The 16,202-nt window shown below is 41.9% G+C and overlaps 3 protein-coding genes across 3 annotated transcripts in view; 1 reads left to right on the top strand and 2 right to left on the bottom strand.

Annotated features, from left to right (window-relative positions):
• Positions 1-4,358, bottom strand: part of top2b (DNA topoisomerase II beta) — a 29,286-nt gene extending 24,928 nt beyond the window's left edge. Inside the window, exons 1-2 of the mRNA XM_020638642.3 lie at positions 3,809-4,358; positions 996-1,160 (exon numbers count right to left, since the gene is read on the bottom strand). Of these exons, the coding sequence (XP_020494298.2) occupies positions 996-1,160; positions 3,809-3,853 (210 nt within the window). The 5' untranslated portion in view covers positions 3,854-4,358. The remainder of the gene's footprint in view (positions 1-995; positions 1,161-3,808) is intronic.
• A 640-nt stretch (positions 4,359-4,998) lies between these two features.
• Positions 4,999-12,285, bottom strand: ngly1 (N-glycanase 1). Its single transcript, XM_020638648.3, has 12 exons — positions 12,104-12,285; positions 11,348-11,462; positions 11,023-11,235; positions 10,162-10,324; positions 9,860-10,079; positions 9,417-9,538; positions 8,467-8,612; positions 8,057-8,167; positions 7,786-7,971; positions 6,917-7,102; positions 6,101-6,278; positions 4,999-6,006 (listed from the first exon to the last, which is right to left on the bottom strand). The coding sequence occupies exons 1-12, from the start codon at positions 12,202-12,204 to the stop codon at positions 5,831-5,833; spliced, it is 1,917 nt and encodes a 638-aa protein (XP_020494304.2). The 5' UTR covers positions 12,205-12,285; the 3' UTR covers positions 4,999-5,830.
• Positions 12,280-14,308, top strand: oxsm (3-oxoacyl-ACP synthase, mitochondrial). The gene is made up of 2 exons (XM_020638649.3): positions 12,280-13,656; positions 13,762-14,308. Exons 1-2 carry the CDS (start codon positions 12,662-12,664, stop codon positions 14,162-14,164), a joined length of 1,398 nt encoding a protein of 465 aa, XP_020494305.2. The 5' UTR covers positions 12,280-12,661; the 3' UTR covers positions 14,165-14,308.
• The last annotated feature ends 1,894 nt before the right edge of the window (positions 14,309-16,202 follow it).

Raw genomic sequence — 16,202 nt, 5'->3', positions numbered from 1 at the left:
ATGAAGTCCAAAGTGGAAAACACAGTCAACATGTAAAATAAAAGATAAGCAATTGAGGAACATGGTCACGTTTCATTTTATAAGCAGTAAAGAATGCACACCTTTAAAGGCCGATTTCTGTGTTTTATAACTGAAATCATTACCAATACACTAGGGGAGGGGGGGGGGAATCGATTTATGTAAAAATCAAGATCTTCTGAGATTTTAAATAGATTCACTACTTAGATTTCAAGAAATTCAGCCAGTCCCACAGATGACGAGTAGATCCTGAAGTATGTACTAACTCAAAAATAGATGTTAGAATCCATGAATCAAGAATCGTTTGGAAATTGAATATAGATTCTGAATCTAACCGTGATCCCAAGAACTGAAATCGGGGAAAAAAGCTGAAAAGGCTAAACAATAGTCCTATTCAGATGGCCATTTCAAGCTGATATTTACGTCTCAGTGATGTCTTGCCTTCAATCTGAACGTCACGGAGGTGTAATGAGGGAATGAAGTGATCCCCCCCCCTGTACCGTCTTCAAAAGGTAATAACAGAGGCGTTACAGAGATGAGATGGGAGCAGCGGATACTATTCATAATAATTAAAATAACAGATATTGTATCATTTTAAAAATAATGATAATTAAAGTACTGAAGTGTCAAACAATTTGAAGACCTTCTTGTGGACGTGATCTTAGTTTGTCACTCAAAAATGTGTAGCTGTACAATCAGCTTTACTTATAAATATCCAGTTTTATCATGATTTCTCAATTTATAAAAAACAATACTTAATTAAAAGGGAAATTTACATGTTTGAATCACGGCTTCCTTCAGTCGTGTAAAATTAAGTTTGAGCTTAAAAACATTTCCCTCCAGTTATCCTTTTAAAAACTAATACCCTCCTCAAACATGTAGTAGCTCTATTTTTTTTGTTGTTGTTGGTCAGGTATCACACGTTGACATTACTGCCCATCTTTATACGACTCCTTTACAGCGTGCTGTGGACTCACCTGGGTGAGGGGCTCCACGCTGCCGATGTACGTGTCCGGACGTAGAAGAATGTGCTCGAGCTGGGTCTTCTTCTGGTACACCCGCTCCACGGACATCTTGGAGCCGGCCTTGTCCTTCTTGGCTCCTTCCATCTTGCCGCCGTCACCTCTGCCATTCGCAGCCTCCTGTTTGGCAGAGTTGTTTCTATCATTAATACGCACATAACTCTTTTTTTTTTTTTTAAAACGCCACGGCCTTGGAGGAAAAGAGCGTGCTGAACAGCGCTGTTGACAGCAGATTATCAGGGCCCAGCACCACACAGTCCTCTCTGTGGCTTTTTGACAGGTATCTAAGAGAAGCAAACGACTGGCTGTAGGAGTTAACGCTGCAGGTAGGAGTGGATCATAATGTGTTTATACTACAGCGAGCTTCAAACCTCCTCACTTGTATTTCAAACTTCAGAAATGTGTTGGCAAGTTAAATACTTCCTTGAGCTTGAAAAGAAAAAAACAAATAATTTCTCAAACAAAATTCAGTCTCCGATATTGCATTGTCCCACAGCTTAGTCGGTTCAGGGAATGAATTAAATAGAGATGGGACAGATCTGATCTTATATCGGTATCTGGTCAGACATTGACACATTTTACTTAGCAGACTGACGGCGCAGAGCCACGTCACAGATCAAGAAAGATTGTTGGGCACTTTAAACATTTTCAGCTCGCACAGTCGTCTCGCTTTGAAGACGTATAGACTGAGAGTATACACAGTGAGAAGTGCCCACAAATGGTCTCCATGACGACGTTCAGACGAGATGGAGCAGCTCCTTATATGTGATCAAAACTTCAACTCAACCGCTTCCTGTTTGTTTGTGAATGCCGTGTTTACTACAGGTGTGCGTAGCCTTACACATAATACCAACAACAACAATAACACTATTAATCATGGCAAAAAAATATAAACATCAGAATCAGTATCGTATCGGTAGACCTGTATGGGAATCAGATCGGAACTGAAAAAAAGTGCATTGGTGCATCTCCAGAAATGAGCACCTTTAAGCTGCCAAACACAGGGTTAATGTCGACTGATTTATGTGATTAATACATATAAAAGTCAGAAGGCAATTCTTAAGCTTAGCGAAATAGTCAGATAATAAATATACTGTGGTAGACACACAGAGTGAATATTCTTTGTATTTTAATGTCTTATTTTCGCTCAATGTTATTTTTATTTATTCATTTTAAGCCCTACATTTTATATTTTAAAGTCTTGTGTTCGCTCAATGTCATATGTTAATGTTATTCATGTTATAGTTACTCTAGCACGCACATCTCTCAGAGGCTGCTAGATCAAAAAAAAAAAAAAAAAAAACACAAACAGGTAAAGAGAAGCAAAACAAGATCCGCACACCAAGAAGCTCCCGTTTGAAGGATTTATTAACAAGTGACGTTTCCAGCCAACATGCTCTTCCTCGAGAGCTTCTGAGTAACTCTGTGAAACATTTTGAATCGCTCAACGTATCGATGCTTTATCGATACGCCTTGGCTTGAAATATAACTAACCCAGTGTGTATAGAATAAGAAAGTGTTTTTGAGTGACTGATACAACTTTTCTGTGATGGAAACAATTCAAGGGCCTGGGTGGGGTTAAAGCTACAGTATTCAGCAGATTACCTGTGATTAAAGCTTCATAACAACGATGTATGCTAAGCAGGTTTGACATGAGTTCAGTAGGCCTGCACCACAGGAAAGTCTGCTGGATGAAGGGAGTAAGACTGCATTAAGCTTTTTGATATTTTAAGAAAGTCGTACAGATTCATCCTGTTTTAAGACGGACTGATAATCCCTTACCAAATCAGCTACCGTGTTACTGAAGGTGCAGATAACTCAAATGCTTCTTATACAAGTAAGTGATGAGTAAATACTGTAAAATCAACACCTGATACACTAGTTTCACTTCATGAGTCTGCCTGCAGGAACCTCTCAAAAGTCAGTTTGTATTGCAGTGCTATTAGCTTTATTCAACAATGAACTGTGTGCACAGGCATGAGGCGGACCGGCCTTTAAAAATGCATCATGTATATATAATTTACCTCCTTTGCTGATTCCTCCTTAACACACCACGAACCATGAAGTTTGCAGCAGATTTTCTGCATTGTTCAGAGAAGGGACCTCAGACTCATAAAAAAATGTGTGGTTATTATTATTAATCTTGTATCAAGTCTGCCCTCAACGAAATGTATGCTCACTTAAAGAAGTAACCATGGCACATTTATTCACTTAAAGCTCACCAACACTGGAAGAGATGGGCACAGCAGTGCAGTCACGATAAACAAGATTGACGAGACGTGTGTGTCCCTGCATAACAACAACAACAACAATGACTGATTCATGCAATGCACTGTTTAATATCGTATTTTAGATCAGTACGGTGATTATGAATGCAGGAGGCAACTTGAAAGTTTTTGTCTTTCCCGTAAATATCTGTAAACTACAACTCTCTGCACTACAGACAGGATGTTGTGCAGCCTCTGAATTCATTTTATTACATCTCTGATAAAAAAATTAAATTAAAATAAAATACTCACATGCATCCACTTAATTTAAATAAACCTTTACCCTGATAGTATTTAAATGCACGCTTGCAGATGGTCTGTTTCTTGCATGGATAGAAGAGCCCCCCGCCCCCCCACATACACACACACACACACACACACACACACACACATTATGGACTTAAATGCAGGTTAAAGCTTTAAAGCATGCTGGTTTTCACAAGTATTTAGACACTAAAACGACAAGTTTTGTTAGTTGAATCACAAAAAAAAGTAACTCACCAGCCAAGCCAGACCCCCTCCGCTTCCTGCAGCTCCGTTGGACATGTTCCTTTGTGATCTTGTTTTCTGTGATGCAGCTCGCAAAATGTCTTCAGCAGCTCCAGCGAAATTAAAAGTCCGTCTGCATAACAAATGTCCTAGTCTCTGGAAGGAACCCAGGCTTGTTTATCTCTCATGTTCTTCCTCCTTATGTTAGTTTAAAGACAAACCTTTGAATGTATGGAGGTGGAGGAGGAGGAGGAGGAGGAGGAGGGGAGTGTGTCGGGCGGCTATTGTTAAACTCGACAAGCGGTGAGCACAGCTAGGCCTGAGCTTCCAACAAAAGATGCTAGCCGTGCTACTTCCTGCTAAATAAATACTGTACAAGGCGCACACATTTAAGAGACTTACAATTCCACGTGGAAACACGGCAGATAAAAATATCAGTTTTACATAAATTATCCTAAAACGAATTACTTAATTACTTTTCATTTAAAAATAAAAACGAGTATCGGCTTAGCAGTAGCATTAGCATCCGCTGTCCGGCTCCTCCAGCTGTACGATAGACGGTAAAACCCTTTTTTTTCCCGAGGACGAACGGACCAATCAGGAGGCAGCTTTACGAAAGCGCCGGTATTTCGACCAATGAGAGGGGAGAACACACAGTGGCTTAAATGCTCCTGTTTTCAACACTAGGTGGCTGCAGGAATTCACTCACAGACCACATCGTGTTCAATTTAAAGCCCCCTGTCAGAAGTTTTACACTGTTGTGAAATCGACTGAAATTAGTTGTGATGCCTCCTAACCACCTAAAAAGGCAAATTACACAATCAGTGATAAGACTTTTAATATAGTCTCATTCTTAATGCCTGTAACCACTGCCAGGGGGTAAAGTGTCAGACAAGATGATTCACAGCGCGTCGTAGAAAAAGCCTTTGTTTTACATTTCCCACAGCAAATATTCACAATGAGTGATACATTTGACTGTTAAGAAAGCAGGGATGATTTCTCAGAAGAAGAACACTACCTCCACCTGCACGGGACAAAAATCAGACAAGAGATAAGATGTCCCACTTGGCCACGGGTGGTGCCAGCACGACACACACAAAAGGTTCCTCAGCAGGAGCTTTAATAAACACCTTGTCTTCATAATATATTCATAAATTTTCTTTAAACCCACACTAGCAAAACTTTCTGAATTTATAACACAATCACCAATCATGTTAGTTTTATTACAGGCAGGAGAACAAGAGCAACCTGGGCCGACATCGGTATCAACCCTGGTGTGGAAATTCTCCATGCATCACAAATAACAGACACATTCACAGTGTAGGAAACATTTTCTTTTACAAAAACTATGGCTTTATGGTTGAACCTTTTTACACATACCGCAGACTGCCTGGTTCATAAATCAATTTGGCCCTCGGTCAAACGACAAACAAACAAATGTGTGGCAGAGATCTGTACTCTGTGGTAGTTACAAAATACATGTCTTCAATCATGTGCTATCAGCTCATGCATGTTCTTCGATATCTCTTAGTGTGTACATGATCAGCAGCTTCAAACTGAAATTGGTCCTAAAGATATCCCCAGTGTTTGCATCAGACAGGCTACGATTGTTATTTTAAGTGTCTGACAACATCACAGAAAGGATCCCGACAGAGATTTTCCTTTTTTGTTTAAGTCTGAGATCCTATTTTGAAATGAGAAACAGCCAGTATAGTGTTTTATCTTTCAAAGATACCACCTCCATTAACAATAAGTGTTATCTTTAGAGCACAAAACTTTCTTGCCAACCAATGTCTCCACTACTCAAGTTAGTGTTTTTTTTGTTGTTGTTGTGTGAGAGCAGAATACACAATATTTGTGCATTTAAAATGTTTTTTAAAAAATCCCCTAAACCCATCATGGAGAACAGACACAAGTTCAAATATTGCACTGATTTGTCATCAAACAAAACTATCATCCAAACCTTTTCGTTCTGAACTTGTGAAACAGAGAAAAAGAATAAGTGGGTCCACTTTGTCTGAGTAACACATATTGTTAAGCATCTTCTAAGTGGACCAGGACTTCGAATGAAGACTCCTCCGTCTCCTTCAGACTTTGTCTAAAGATCTGAGCGTGCTGCCATGACGCATCCCCCTCTCCACCACTGAGTCCAGCTACAACAAGGAACTCTGAGGAGCCGGAGAGACTCTGGAACGACTGCATCTTCCCGTCTAAAGATTCAAATACACAAAAGGAAATTATAAGAGAGAGAATTGAGAGTCAAATTGCAGAGTGTTTCATAAAATATCCTTTACTTAACCCCACCTCCTGAGAACTCTGTAGTAACCGAGCCCGCCTGCAAGTGCCAGCAGACTTCCCCAGAGTGGAAGGTCTGGCTACTGGCCATGATGGAGACCGACTTTATCTTCAGCCCTGCTGGAGCAAAGTCGAACTTCCAGCTCATTTTTCCCTGAGAGGAGCCTTCTGTTCGAGCAATGTACACCTGAGGACAGAAACACAATCAGGTCAGAGCACGTATTGACGCTGGTGGCTTCAGGACTTTAAATGCCTCCTATGAACACAGTTTAATAATTGTTTCATATTAGTTACAACACTGTAGGTCTGTTTGAGGGATGACATATTTCCAATATGTTCCTTATCTTAGAAATTTAAAACTTGCTCAACTTGTATAGCTATGTGGAAACATTTTTTTCTCATCAAAGGCTAAAAAACATAAAAGAATAAGGATTTTATTTGATAACTTCCAAATGTTCCATTAAAACTTTTCCTTTTCGACCATCTATCTTGAAAAGAGGACCTGATTGGTTAATTACAGAACTCTATTTTTGTCAGGAACAAGCATCAGCATCAGCATCAGCATCAGCATCAGCATCAGCGTTTATTTCTGCGTTATGACCCACTCGTTGCAGATTTCCCTTCACATTATTAAAGATGCATTATGAGAAAAATGTACAACGCTGATTTTTGGTTAGTGCTTCAATTTCCCGTCTGATTGTTTTACAATCCAGTCGTTCTCAGGATAGAGGCGAGACATTGTTCTCTAGCTTTAAAGTACTGGGAACAATCTTGTTCAAACTAAAAATAAGTATCAGTAAGTTCATTAAATAATAATAAGCGTACCATCTGCCAGTCGTCCTCCAGCTTTCTGGACACAGACTCCTTCCTCCACATGCACTGATCCCAGCTCGGAATGAGCTCACAGTCGTTGGACACTCGACAGTACTGGTCTTTGGAGGCATTGTAGCGCACGTGCAGTAACCTGTCGCTTTTCTCTCTCTCAGTGGGAGTAAACACAAAACCTGCAGCCTAGGGGGAACACACACACACAGATATACACACACACACCCTGTCAGTCTGCGCTGATGTGAAGCAGGCTGCGTTCACACTGCAAGCTTTGGCGCTAAATTCTGACTTTATGTTTGTCTTTTTTAACGTGGTCTGTATCAGACTCCTGTTGGAAGTAGCACAAATCTAATTTGAAAAGATCTGTTTCCATGTAACTTGTGCGGTTCATGCCGCCATAAAAAAAATCTAATCTGAGTCACATAGGTGCAAAATAAATCAGATTTGGGTCATTTTTGCCTGCAGTGTGAACGCTGCCTTAGAGCGCACTCACACTACTTTCCTTGTACAAGAAGCATGATTGCCTGATCACGGCTAACTCTGGAACAGCTTAGGTGATCATGAAGCGTGTTTACGTTGACAAAGACAGGCGGATTAAAAAACAAAAAAATATTATAAATAAATCAAATGGACGTGCGGTTGAGTCCGCGACCGCACATCGAAGAACAACACAGAATACGATTGCAACTACGGATTGCCTAATTTGAGTGCGCCCTTACACTCCATGCTTTCACAGGAGATCTGCTAGAAAGTCATGTTGAATGCAGGTGTGGTGAAATATTTGTAAATATAAAACACACAACTGTGCAAAATAAGATTTAAGGAGGCAGGATTTGTTTGATGTGTTTTGATGAAATATGCTGTACCTGTGTGGTGGTTGCTGTATCGGCCCCTCTGGTCTCCCCGCGTGCTTGCCTCCAGGCCAGAGATCCAGAGTTACGTCCCCCGAGCTCTCCTGATTTTGGTTTCTTCGGGGAAATAAACTCGACCAGCTCAACAAGCAGCCTCTCTGTAAGCACCTTCTTCCTGTCCGGAGTCAGGGCCTGCTGCCTCTGCAGCATCAGAGCAGATAAAAGCTGGTTAACATCAAATTCACTGCAGCAGTGTAGTCATACTTGCAGGTTTTGAAACTCTCACTGATTGATTGAGCCCGTTTATGGTGTGCAGCAGCCAGGCCTCCTGAACCCTGGTCCTCCTCGTCAAAATCTCTGGATGTTTGCAGGAGTACCTCCAGGTCACATCAACCACCTGCAACAGACACACAAACACGAATACCAACACACATGAACTGTCTGTTGAACCAGGACCTGATGAAACAACATTGTTCAAAGTGCAGCTGTTTGGCCAAAAGAGGGCGCTAATCATTCCAAGATAAAAAACCAACACAGGAAATGGAGACGTCACAATATCAAAATTTTAGACTTTGGTTTGAAAGAAGTAAAAGAAAAACTTTAGAGATACCTAAACAGTAAAAGTAGAATAGATTTTAACTGTTAATGATAAAAGTACTTGTGGCAGCAGTAGGATGTAGTGTCTATCTGTCTTACCTGGTCCTTAGAGAAAGCCAGAACGTAGGCCAGTTTCTTCCCCCAGCCGACCTCGTACAGCAGAGGTTTATCACAGGCGTTCTCACAGGAGTCACAGTGCAGCCAGCGACGCTGAGAGGACGAGTAAATCTCTGTCCACACGTGGTCTGAATCAACAGAGAGAGAGTAACAAATTGGATTTCACTGAGTCTTTCTTTTATTTTAAACACACCATGAATATTTTTAAACAAACCTGGTCAGGTATGATAGTACAGTGTTTGAAATTTGACTGATACATCATATCATTGTCTAAAGACACCAGTACAATAAGCATTAAATATCCTTAAAGGTTTGATTGCAATAGAAAAAATATGGAACTTGTGCTTGGAGCAGGAATTATATTTATAAAGAAAGAGGAAAAGAGGAATTATAGGTGGGCCATCAAGAGAAAACTAAAAAGTTTGATCACGTAAGAACATTTATAAGTTTGTGAGTTTAACGTCAGGATTAACTTAGAAACTCTCAGAAGTTATTTCAGGACAGACTGAGATGTTATGGGAAGCAGAAATCTCAACTCAAGATGCCCTTACTTACTTTTCCAAAGTGTTCAGTTAAATGTTATGATCTTCACTTTTAAGATGGCGCTCAATTCTTTGTGAGTCCTGATTTAAGCCGTGACTAACTGATTTTCTTCAATATGAATTGATGAGCCAAATTGTTGTTGAATACTTGCATCCAGAGTTCAAGGGGACTCTACAGATTCCTAATTTTGTCAAAATTACAGTTCTTAAACTTCAAAGATATTCAATTTAACTATGGGTAATAAAAACAGTAACAATGGCCACTCTTTAGGACTTGAAGTTCCTCCTGATATATAACACTGCATGCCTGTGTTATATTCTCTGCAGAACGTTTTAACGTATGTTATCTTATTACATGCAAAGAGTGATTTCTGTGAGTGATGTACACACCTGTGCTGTCCCAGATGTATCTGGCCTCCAGGCCCATGGCTCGGCAGCACAATGTGAAACAGTTAGCCCACTCTCCACAGCGCCCCCTCCTGGTTTCAAGCAGCTTTTCTGGATTGTTGTACCTGAAATTAGCATAATGCAAAAAATAAGCATACAAAATATATTTTCATTAATGCAACCCACTGCTCTCCATATACAGTTACCGTGTTCTCTTGACAGTATGCAGGCAAAAATGTTTAATTTCTCACTTTCTTGAAACTGTTTTAACAGTGAATACTATGAAATAAAAAATGTAACAATGATTTGTAGAATTAGTGAAAAAAGATATTCATCATTGAACATTTTTCTGCAACTAAATCCAAATTTTGATGTTGTCTGTAAAAAAAAAAAAAAAATGTTCTAACTCCCTCACTGCAGCTATAAAATGTCAAACACACACAGACCTGGGGAATCTGGTAGAGAGCTGGCAGCTCTGACAGTAGTGGTTCTCCACTCGCTGGGCCCCCCATCGGAGGTCATCCGCAGTGGGACTGAGCGAGCTGGAGTTCTGCGTCTGGCCTCCGCAGCGGCTGCAGGGCAGAGAGTCCACCCAGGAGAAGAAGTCCTTTTTGAACCAGCTGAGCAACTCCAGCGCCAGGAAGTCCTCTATTCCGAGTTTACATTCTGCAAACAGGAAAGCAAGCAAGTTTAGTCATACAGTGTAAGACAGATAAACAATGTGTTATATTGATTTAGGGGACTTTACCTGAATCAGCGTCTTTGGCTTCCTTCAGCCTTTGTTCAGCATTAGAGGACATTTGTTGGTGAGGGATGTGGCTCCTGGCTTTCTGCTGCAGCTCTGGGTTTTCATACAGCATCACATGCTGGAAGTTCGCCTGGAGAGTCACTAAGAAGCTCATGCTGCTCTCCTGACGGACAGAAAGACAACACAACATCAGGGTTACTATTCTGTCCTCACGATTGCGTTTCTGAGCAAGGCTAGACAGATAGCGAAACAAAAACTCCAATAAAACCGTTTTCTTGAACAGAGTGGTTTTAGTGGTGGTCGTTTCTGTAAAACTGAAAATACAGTACAAATATTGTGTCAATACACTGCACATGTAAAGCACACACACATGACATGAAACTGTAAATAGTTAAATGTATGATGTACATTAATAGCTTGAGATGAAAATATGAATCAAACTTCTTTTTAAATCCGTATGAATTGTAACCCCATGTATTCACATATAACATCGCCGTATAACATTCTTACACACATTTATTCAGCAGCTAAACAACTCCGGAAAGTGTCAGTACTCTGTAGTACACATACAACATGACACAATGCTTCAGTGTTAGCTATTTAGCGGATCTCCGTGTTTACGCACAACTGGAGGCTTAAAGAAATCTTCATAAACAGAAATATCTCTTCATAAAAATGCATTCAAACAATATATGACATGTTACGGACATATCAACTCCAAAGTTTAAAACGTAAGGAGACAACTGAGCTGCAAGCACACTGAAGTCTGCTCTTTGTGTACATGAAACTAAACTGAGGGTGAAAATGAAACTTAAAAAAAACAGAAGTGAAACACAAAGTGTGGACCAGCCATATCCTCACCAAGGATGATGGCTGTGCTGCAGGTGCTACGACTGGCTGGCTTGACGCTGAGGCGGAGCTCTCTGGCGTGGAAGCCGAGGGAGAGGCCGCAGCAGGCTGAGCGGAGGGTTGCACGGGCTGCAGCCTCTGATCCCTCTCCTTTGCTATGGATTCCCTGATGAGCTTCAGTTGATCCACGGATGCAGACTTTGGGAACACCAGGTGTGTCTCAGCCTGGAAAGAAGTGGAAGATGTTATCACAATTACCCACAGTCAAAGACGGATAACCGAGTAAGACACTTGGGATGTGAGCATGCACCAGCTTTGGCAAAATAGTAGTTATTACCTCTTCAAATCCCATCTCGAAGAGGCACTCCACAGCACCTTTGATGGGCAGCAGCTTGGTGGAGAAAGTAGGATTGCCTATGCGGATCGATCTGTACTTTTCCTCATTCGGATACCTGATGGAAGGTGATATCAAATAAGGAATAAGAGGCATTAAAATAAAATAAAAACCACTTTGTTCCTCTGTGGGAAAGTACACAACAATGAGTTACATGTTTACAAATGAGAAATGTACAAACATAATATCCACATGATTAATCGGCATGATTAGTTAATTAATTGGTGTTGTTTTTCAACACAGACGTGGCAGAAACACCCCATCTAGTATTTAATTTAAAGCCAATGTTAAATAAGATACAGACTCATATAATCATAATTGCTTTTAATTGGTGGTTTCAATTGTACGCCGAATTAACCAGAACAGCCTTGACATCGATGCCAAAATTGAAAAAGTGAGCTCCCATGTGTATTTGTGAGCTTAACAACAAAGACTCGGAAAAATAGCAGATTATTTAACAGGGTTTTGGTTGGGCGCACAACAGACGTGCGGCGTGTGCAGAAACTGCGGCGTTAATCACGACGCAGGTGTCGTTTGGTGACTCATCACAGATGAACAAAGTTAGCTACTGTTGGATGCATTCAAAAAAAACAAACCTTAAAAAGAAAACACAGAGATTAGATGTTACACAATCGCGGTGAGGCTAACACGTCCATGTCTGCAGAGGCATTGCTGCGTTCACCAAGTTCAAAACATTACCTTAAAATGTTGTCGGCGTAGGTGAGTAACAACTTTGAGGCGTCAAGAAACTCCTCGTTTGAATTCTCGCACAATGTAGTGACCGCTGGGGATTCAGACATACTTAAACCTCACGAACAAACTAAAAAAAACAAAACCGTGACTTCAGTGTTTTGGTAGCTGAAGCTAAAAGTGCCGTATGGGCTGAGAGATGTCGAGGAAGCTGCCCTCACACTGCCTGAGTTACTTTTTACAGCCTTAAAAATGTGAAACATGCATTAAGACTGTAATTTTCACCTTAATTATGTTTCATGGAACATTATATTTTAATATTGTTGCTTTATTGATATAAAGGGAATTTTTAAATTAGGATTTAATTGTTAAAAAAAATCAGGCGTTAGAAAGAGCTGACTCTAAGGTGCTTTAATGATTCAATGATGGAGTCGTTTTCTCGTTGCATGGATGTGTTGACAGCTCAGTTTAAAGTGCTTTTAAGTCTCAAACTAAAGTACAGTTTCATCTGAAGGATACTTTTTTTTTTACATTAATTCTCTTTTATGACAAGGGAGAGATTGCAGCATGTCTGCTTTATCACCATTCGTTTGGACTAATTTCAAGTTGAGATCACAGATTATGGGGACACTTCTTCAAAAGAGGGTCTCTGTTTGTCCAAACACAGACTCAAAAAGGCAGCACAGCTCTGGACCCCACAGAAGGAGAGTTGTTATTACTGGGATAGGGTTGGTGTGTCCTCTGGGAACTGGGACTGCACTGCCCTGGGACCGGCTGGTCAAAGGTCAGTGTGGGATTGTGTCTCTGGACTCAGAGGAGTATAAGACAGTCCCCTGTAAAGTTGCAGCACTGGTGCAGAGAGGAGATGGAGCGGGTCGCTTCAAGGAGGACAGGTTCGCCTCTCGTGGGGAGATCAACAGCATGTCACCAGCCACTGTGATGGCCCTCGGCGCCGCTCAGCTGGCTCTGGAGGACTCAGGGTGGCACCCAGAAACCCCAGAGGAGCATCTCAACACCGGGGTGGCTGTCGGCATGGGCATGGTGTCTCTGGACGAGATCGCTCGCACCTCTGCCGCTTTCAAAGAGAGAGGATACAACAGAGTCAGCCCTTTCTTTGTGCCTCGCATCCTGGTCAACATGGCGGCCGGCCACATCAGCATCAGACACGGACTGAAGGGTCCCAATCACGCGGTCTCCACGGCGTGCACCACCGGAGCGCACGCCTTGGGCGACGCAGCCAGGTTCATAGCTCACGGGGATGCGGTTGCCATGGTAGCAGGGGGAACAGAGTCATGCGTGGGCCCTCTGTCCGTGGCCGGGTTCGCCAGGGCACGGGCCCTCGCCACCAAGTGGAACGACAGTCCCGCGCGGGCGTCGAGACCCTTTCACCCGGAGAGGGAGGGCTTCGTGATGGGGGAAGGAGCGGCGGTGCTCCTCCTGGAGGAGCTGGAGCACGCGGTGAGGAGAGGAGCGAGGATGTACGCGGAGGTGCTCGGGTACGGACTCTCGGGGGACGCCAGCCACATCACAGCGCCCGCTGCGGACGGCGATGGGGCGTTCAGGTGAGTCGTGGAGGATGGTTGATGAAGAAAGGTGGACAAAAACATATTTCTGCCACAGTCATGTTTATTAATCATTGTCTTCCTTCCGTCGACTTTTCTTTGCAGGTGTATGGCTGCAGCACTCAGAGATGCCGGCGTCGCGCCAGCGGAGGTGACGTACGTAAACGCCCACGCCACCTCCACACCTTTGGGCGACGCAGCTGAAAACGCCGCCATCAAGAGGCTCTTCTGTGATAACCTCGAACACCTGGCTGTGTCCTCCACAAAGGGGGCCACGGGACACCTGCTGGGGGCCGCAGGAGCCCTGGAGGCAGCTTTCACTGCTTTGGCCTGCTACCACAGGGTCCTTCCCCCGACCCTGAACCTGGATCGCACGGACCCAGAGTTTGACCTGAATTATGTTCCCTGCACAGCTCAGACCTGGCAGACTCCCGGCCGACGGGTCGCCATCACAAACTCGTTCGGATTTGGAGGCACCAACGCCTCATTGTGTCTGGCCAGCGTCTGATGTGCAGCCTAAATCTCATTCCTCGGTTATCGAGTTTCACTGACTGAATGTTTTTTTGCAGGATTGGTCTTCTCTACTTTATGTTTGTGTGTGGAAAACGCTTGACGTGACACTTCAGAATTAAAACGGCAAACATTAAACTCAGAGAGAGTCCGGCTTTTCTCTTCATGTTTAATAATTGGCTCTTTTTTTTTTTAAAAAAAGCAGTCTGGGTTCTTTTGCAGGATCTGGCTCGTGTGTTGCTCTCTCTTTATCAACATGATTGTTTTTTTTGTTTTTTCGCAACTTGTGAGTGGCAGGATGAAACTGGATGGAAAGTAACTCACCCGCTTAGAGGGACGCTGTGGTATTTTTAACCTATTTTGGATCTATTTTTGGATCTGAGAGACAAATAGTTACAAAGTGTTTTGCTATTTCTCCAGCAGTCTGCAGCAGTACACCGGGTTAAAAGACTGAAACATCATTCCAGGGGGCAACTACAAATCGAAAAAAAAGGTCCAATAAAAGGAGCTTTTGTTATCTTTGTGTCTGAAAATATCACAAAAGGGACTTTTATACTGACAAAAAAACAGCCATTACAATCTATATTTAAAGCCAACACACTCGATAACATACAAAAATAACAATTTTAGGAAGAGCAAAATAGTTGCTGATCTCCTGCTGACATGATCTGTTAGTTTTGATTTTCTAATGTCAGCTTTTTTTGTTGTAGATGCTTAGTTTGGATCCAACATAACCTCATTACCAAATGAGGTAACTGTAAAAAAGCATCTGCTGTGTTCTGTTCTGCAAGGTCAATGAACTGTTTTTAGAAATGAAGTCTGGTGGCTTTGAAGAGAGAGAGATGTAACTTCTGTTCCAGATTTAAAGAGGAGCTTTCTCTTTAGGGATTCTTTCTGTAATGTTGTTCATATAAGACATCAAAAGCATCATGACTAAAGGGGAAAAGAAACACTTTCTTAGAAATAATTTGAAAATGAACTTTAATAAGCACATATAATAGGCCTAAAGAAATCTGGCAGGCGTTTCCTTGCAGACGTTAACAGCTTTTCTCAAGCTCAGCTTCATCAAAAAGACATTTTGTAGTCAGAGAAAAGTAAAAGTAGTCTTCAGATTTGAAGAAAAAAATAAAACTCCAAGCTACAATATAAATTTAGTCAGGTGAAGCTTTTCTACAACCCTATTTCCTTGAATGTTGGCATGTTGTGTATAATAATAATAATAATAAAAACATTTGCGACAGACATTCACTTGTTTCCCAGCGGGTGGCGCCGGCTCACAGCGAGTCATGCATGTTTTGCTTTGAAGCACATTTCCTGTCCAGTTTTCACTGAAGGCATTCGGTAGACCCCCTCAGTGCAGCAGAAGCATAAACAGCACCACGAGCATCAGAACAGACTGAGTTTAATAAAGCCTCCGTGATGATTACTTCATCGCCAAGTGACCTCAGAACAACCAGGAGATACAGGAAGTGCATTCAAGAGACAACAAGGCAGACATGTGAGATGCTTTTACATCCATTAGAGCAAACAGAGAGGAAATGATCTGCAGGAGGGAGATATGAAGAATGGTATCAAGAAGAGAATAAGCGCTAATTATCACTAACACTAATACTGGAACTCCGAAACGCTTGGCCAGTTTATCACAATTAGAATACGTGATGCTGAAGGTCTGAGCCGAGCACTTATAACATCTAACGGAGGTATGATGTCTCTGTAGAGCCTTTTGGACTCACTATTTGTTTTTTCACACATGCACACAAATCCTGACTTCCTGAAATTGTAAGGGTCAGCCCCCTCGTAACATTTCCACAGCTCACAGGGGCGAGCCCCTTTTGTAAACTTAGCAGCAAATATTCAGGAACATTCACTGCGAGCGAGTGGGCCGGATGATGACATTTAAATCCCACCTGTGTAAACTTCATAGGCTTTTTTTTTTTTTTTTTTTGTTGCATGCAAGACTCTACTTTACCACTCATTTGTTAAAACTGTGAATATGTCCAATTACATCAGCATTGATGTTGAAGGCAAAAACTGTC

This window comes from Labrus bergylta, chromosome 19 (assembly GCF_963930695.1).
Source record: "Labrus bergylta chromosome 19, fLabBer1.1, whole genome shotgun sequence".
Taxonomy (NCBI): Eukaryota; Metazoa; Chordata; class Actinopteri; order Labriformes; family Labridae; genus Labrus; species Labrus bergylta.
Note: the sequence above shows the minus strand (reverse complement) of the source record. Positions and strands in the feature narration are given on the sequence as shown.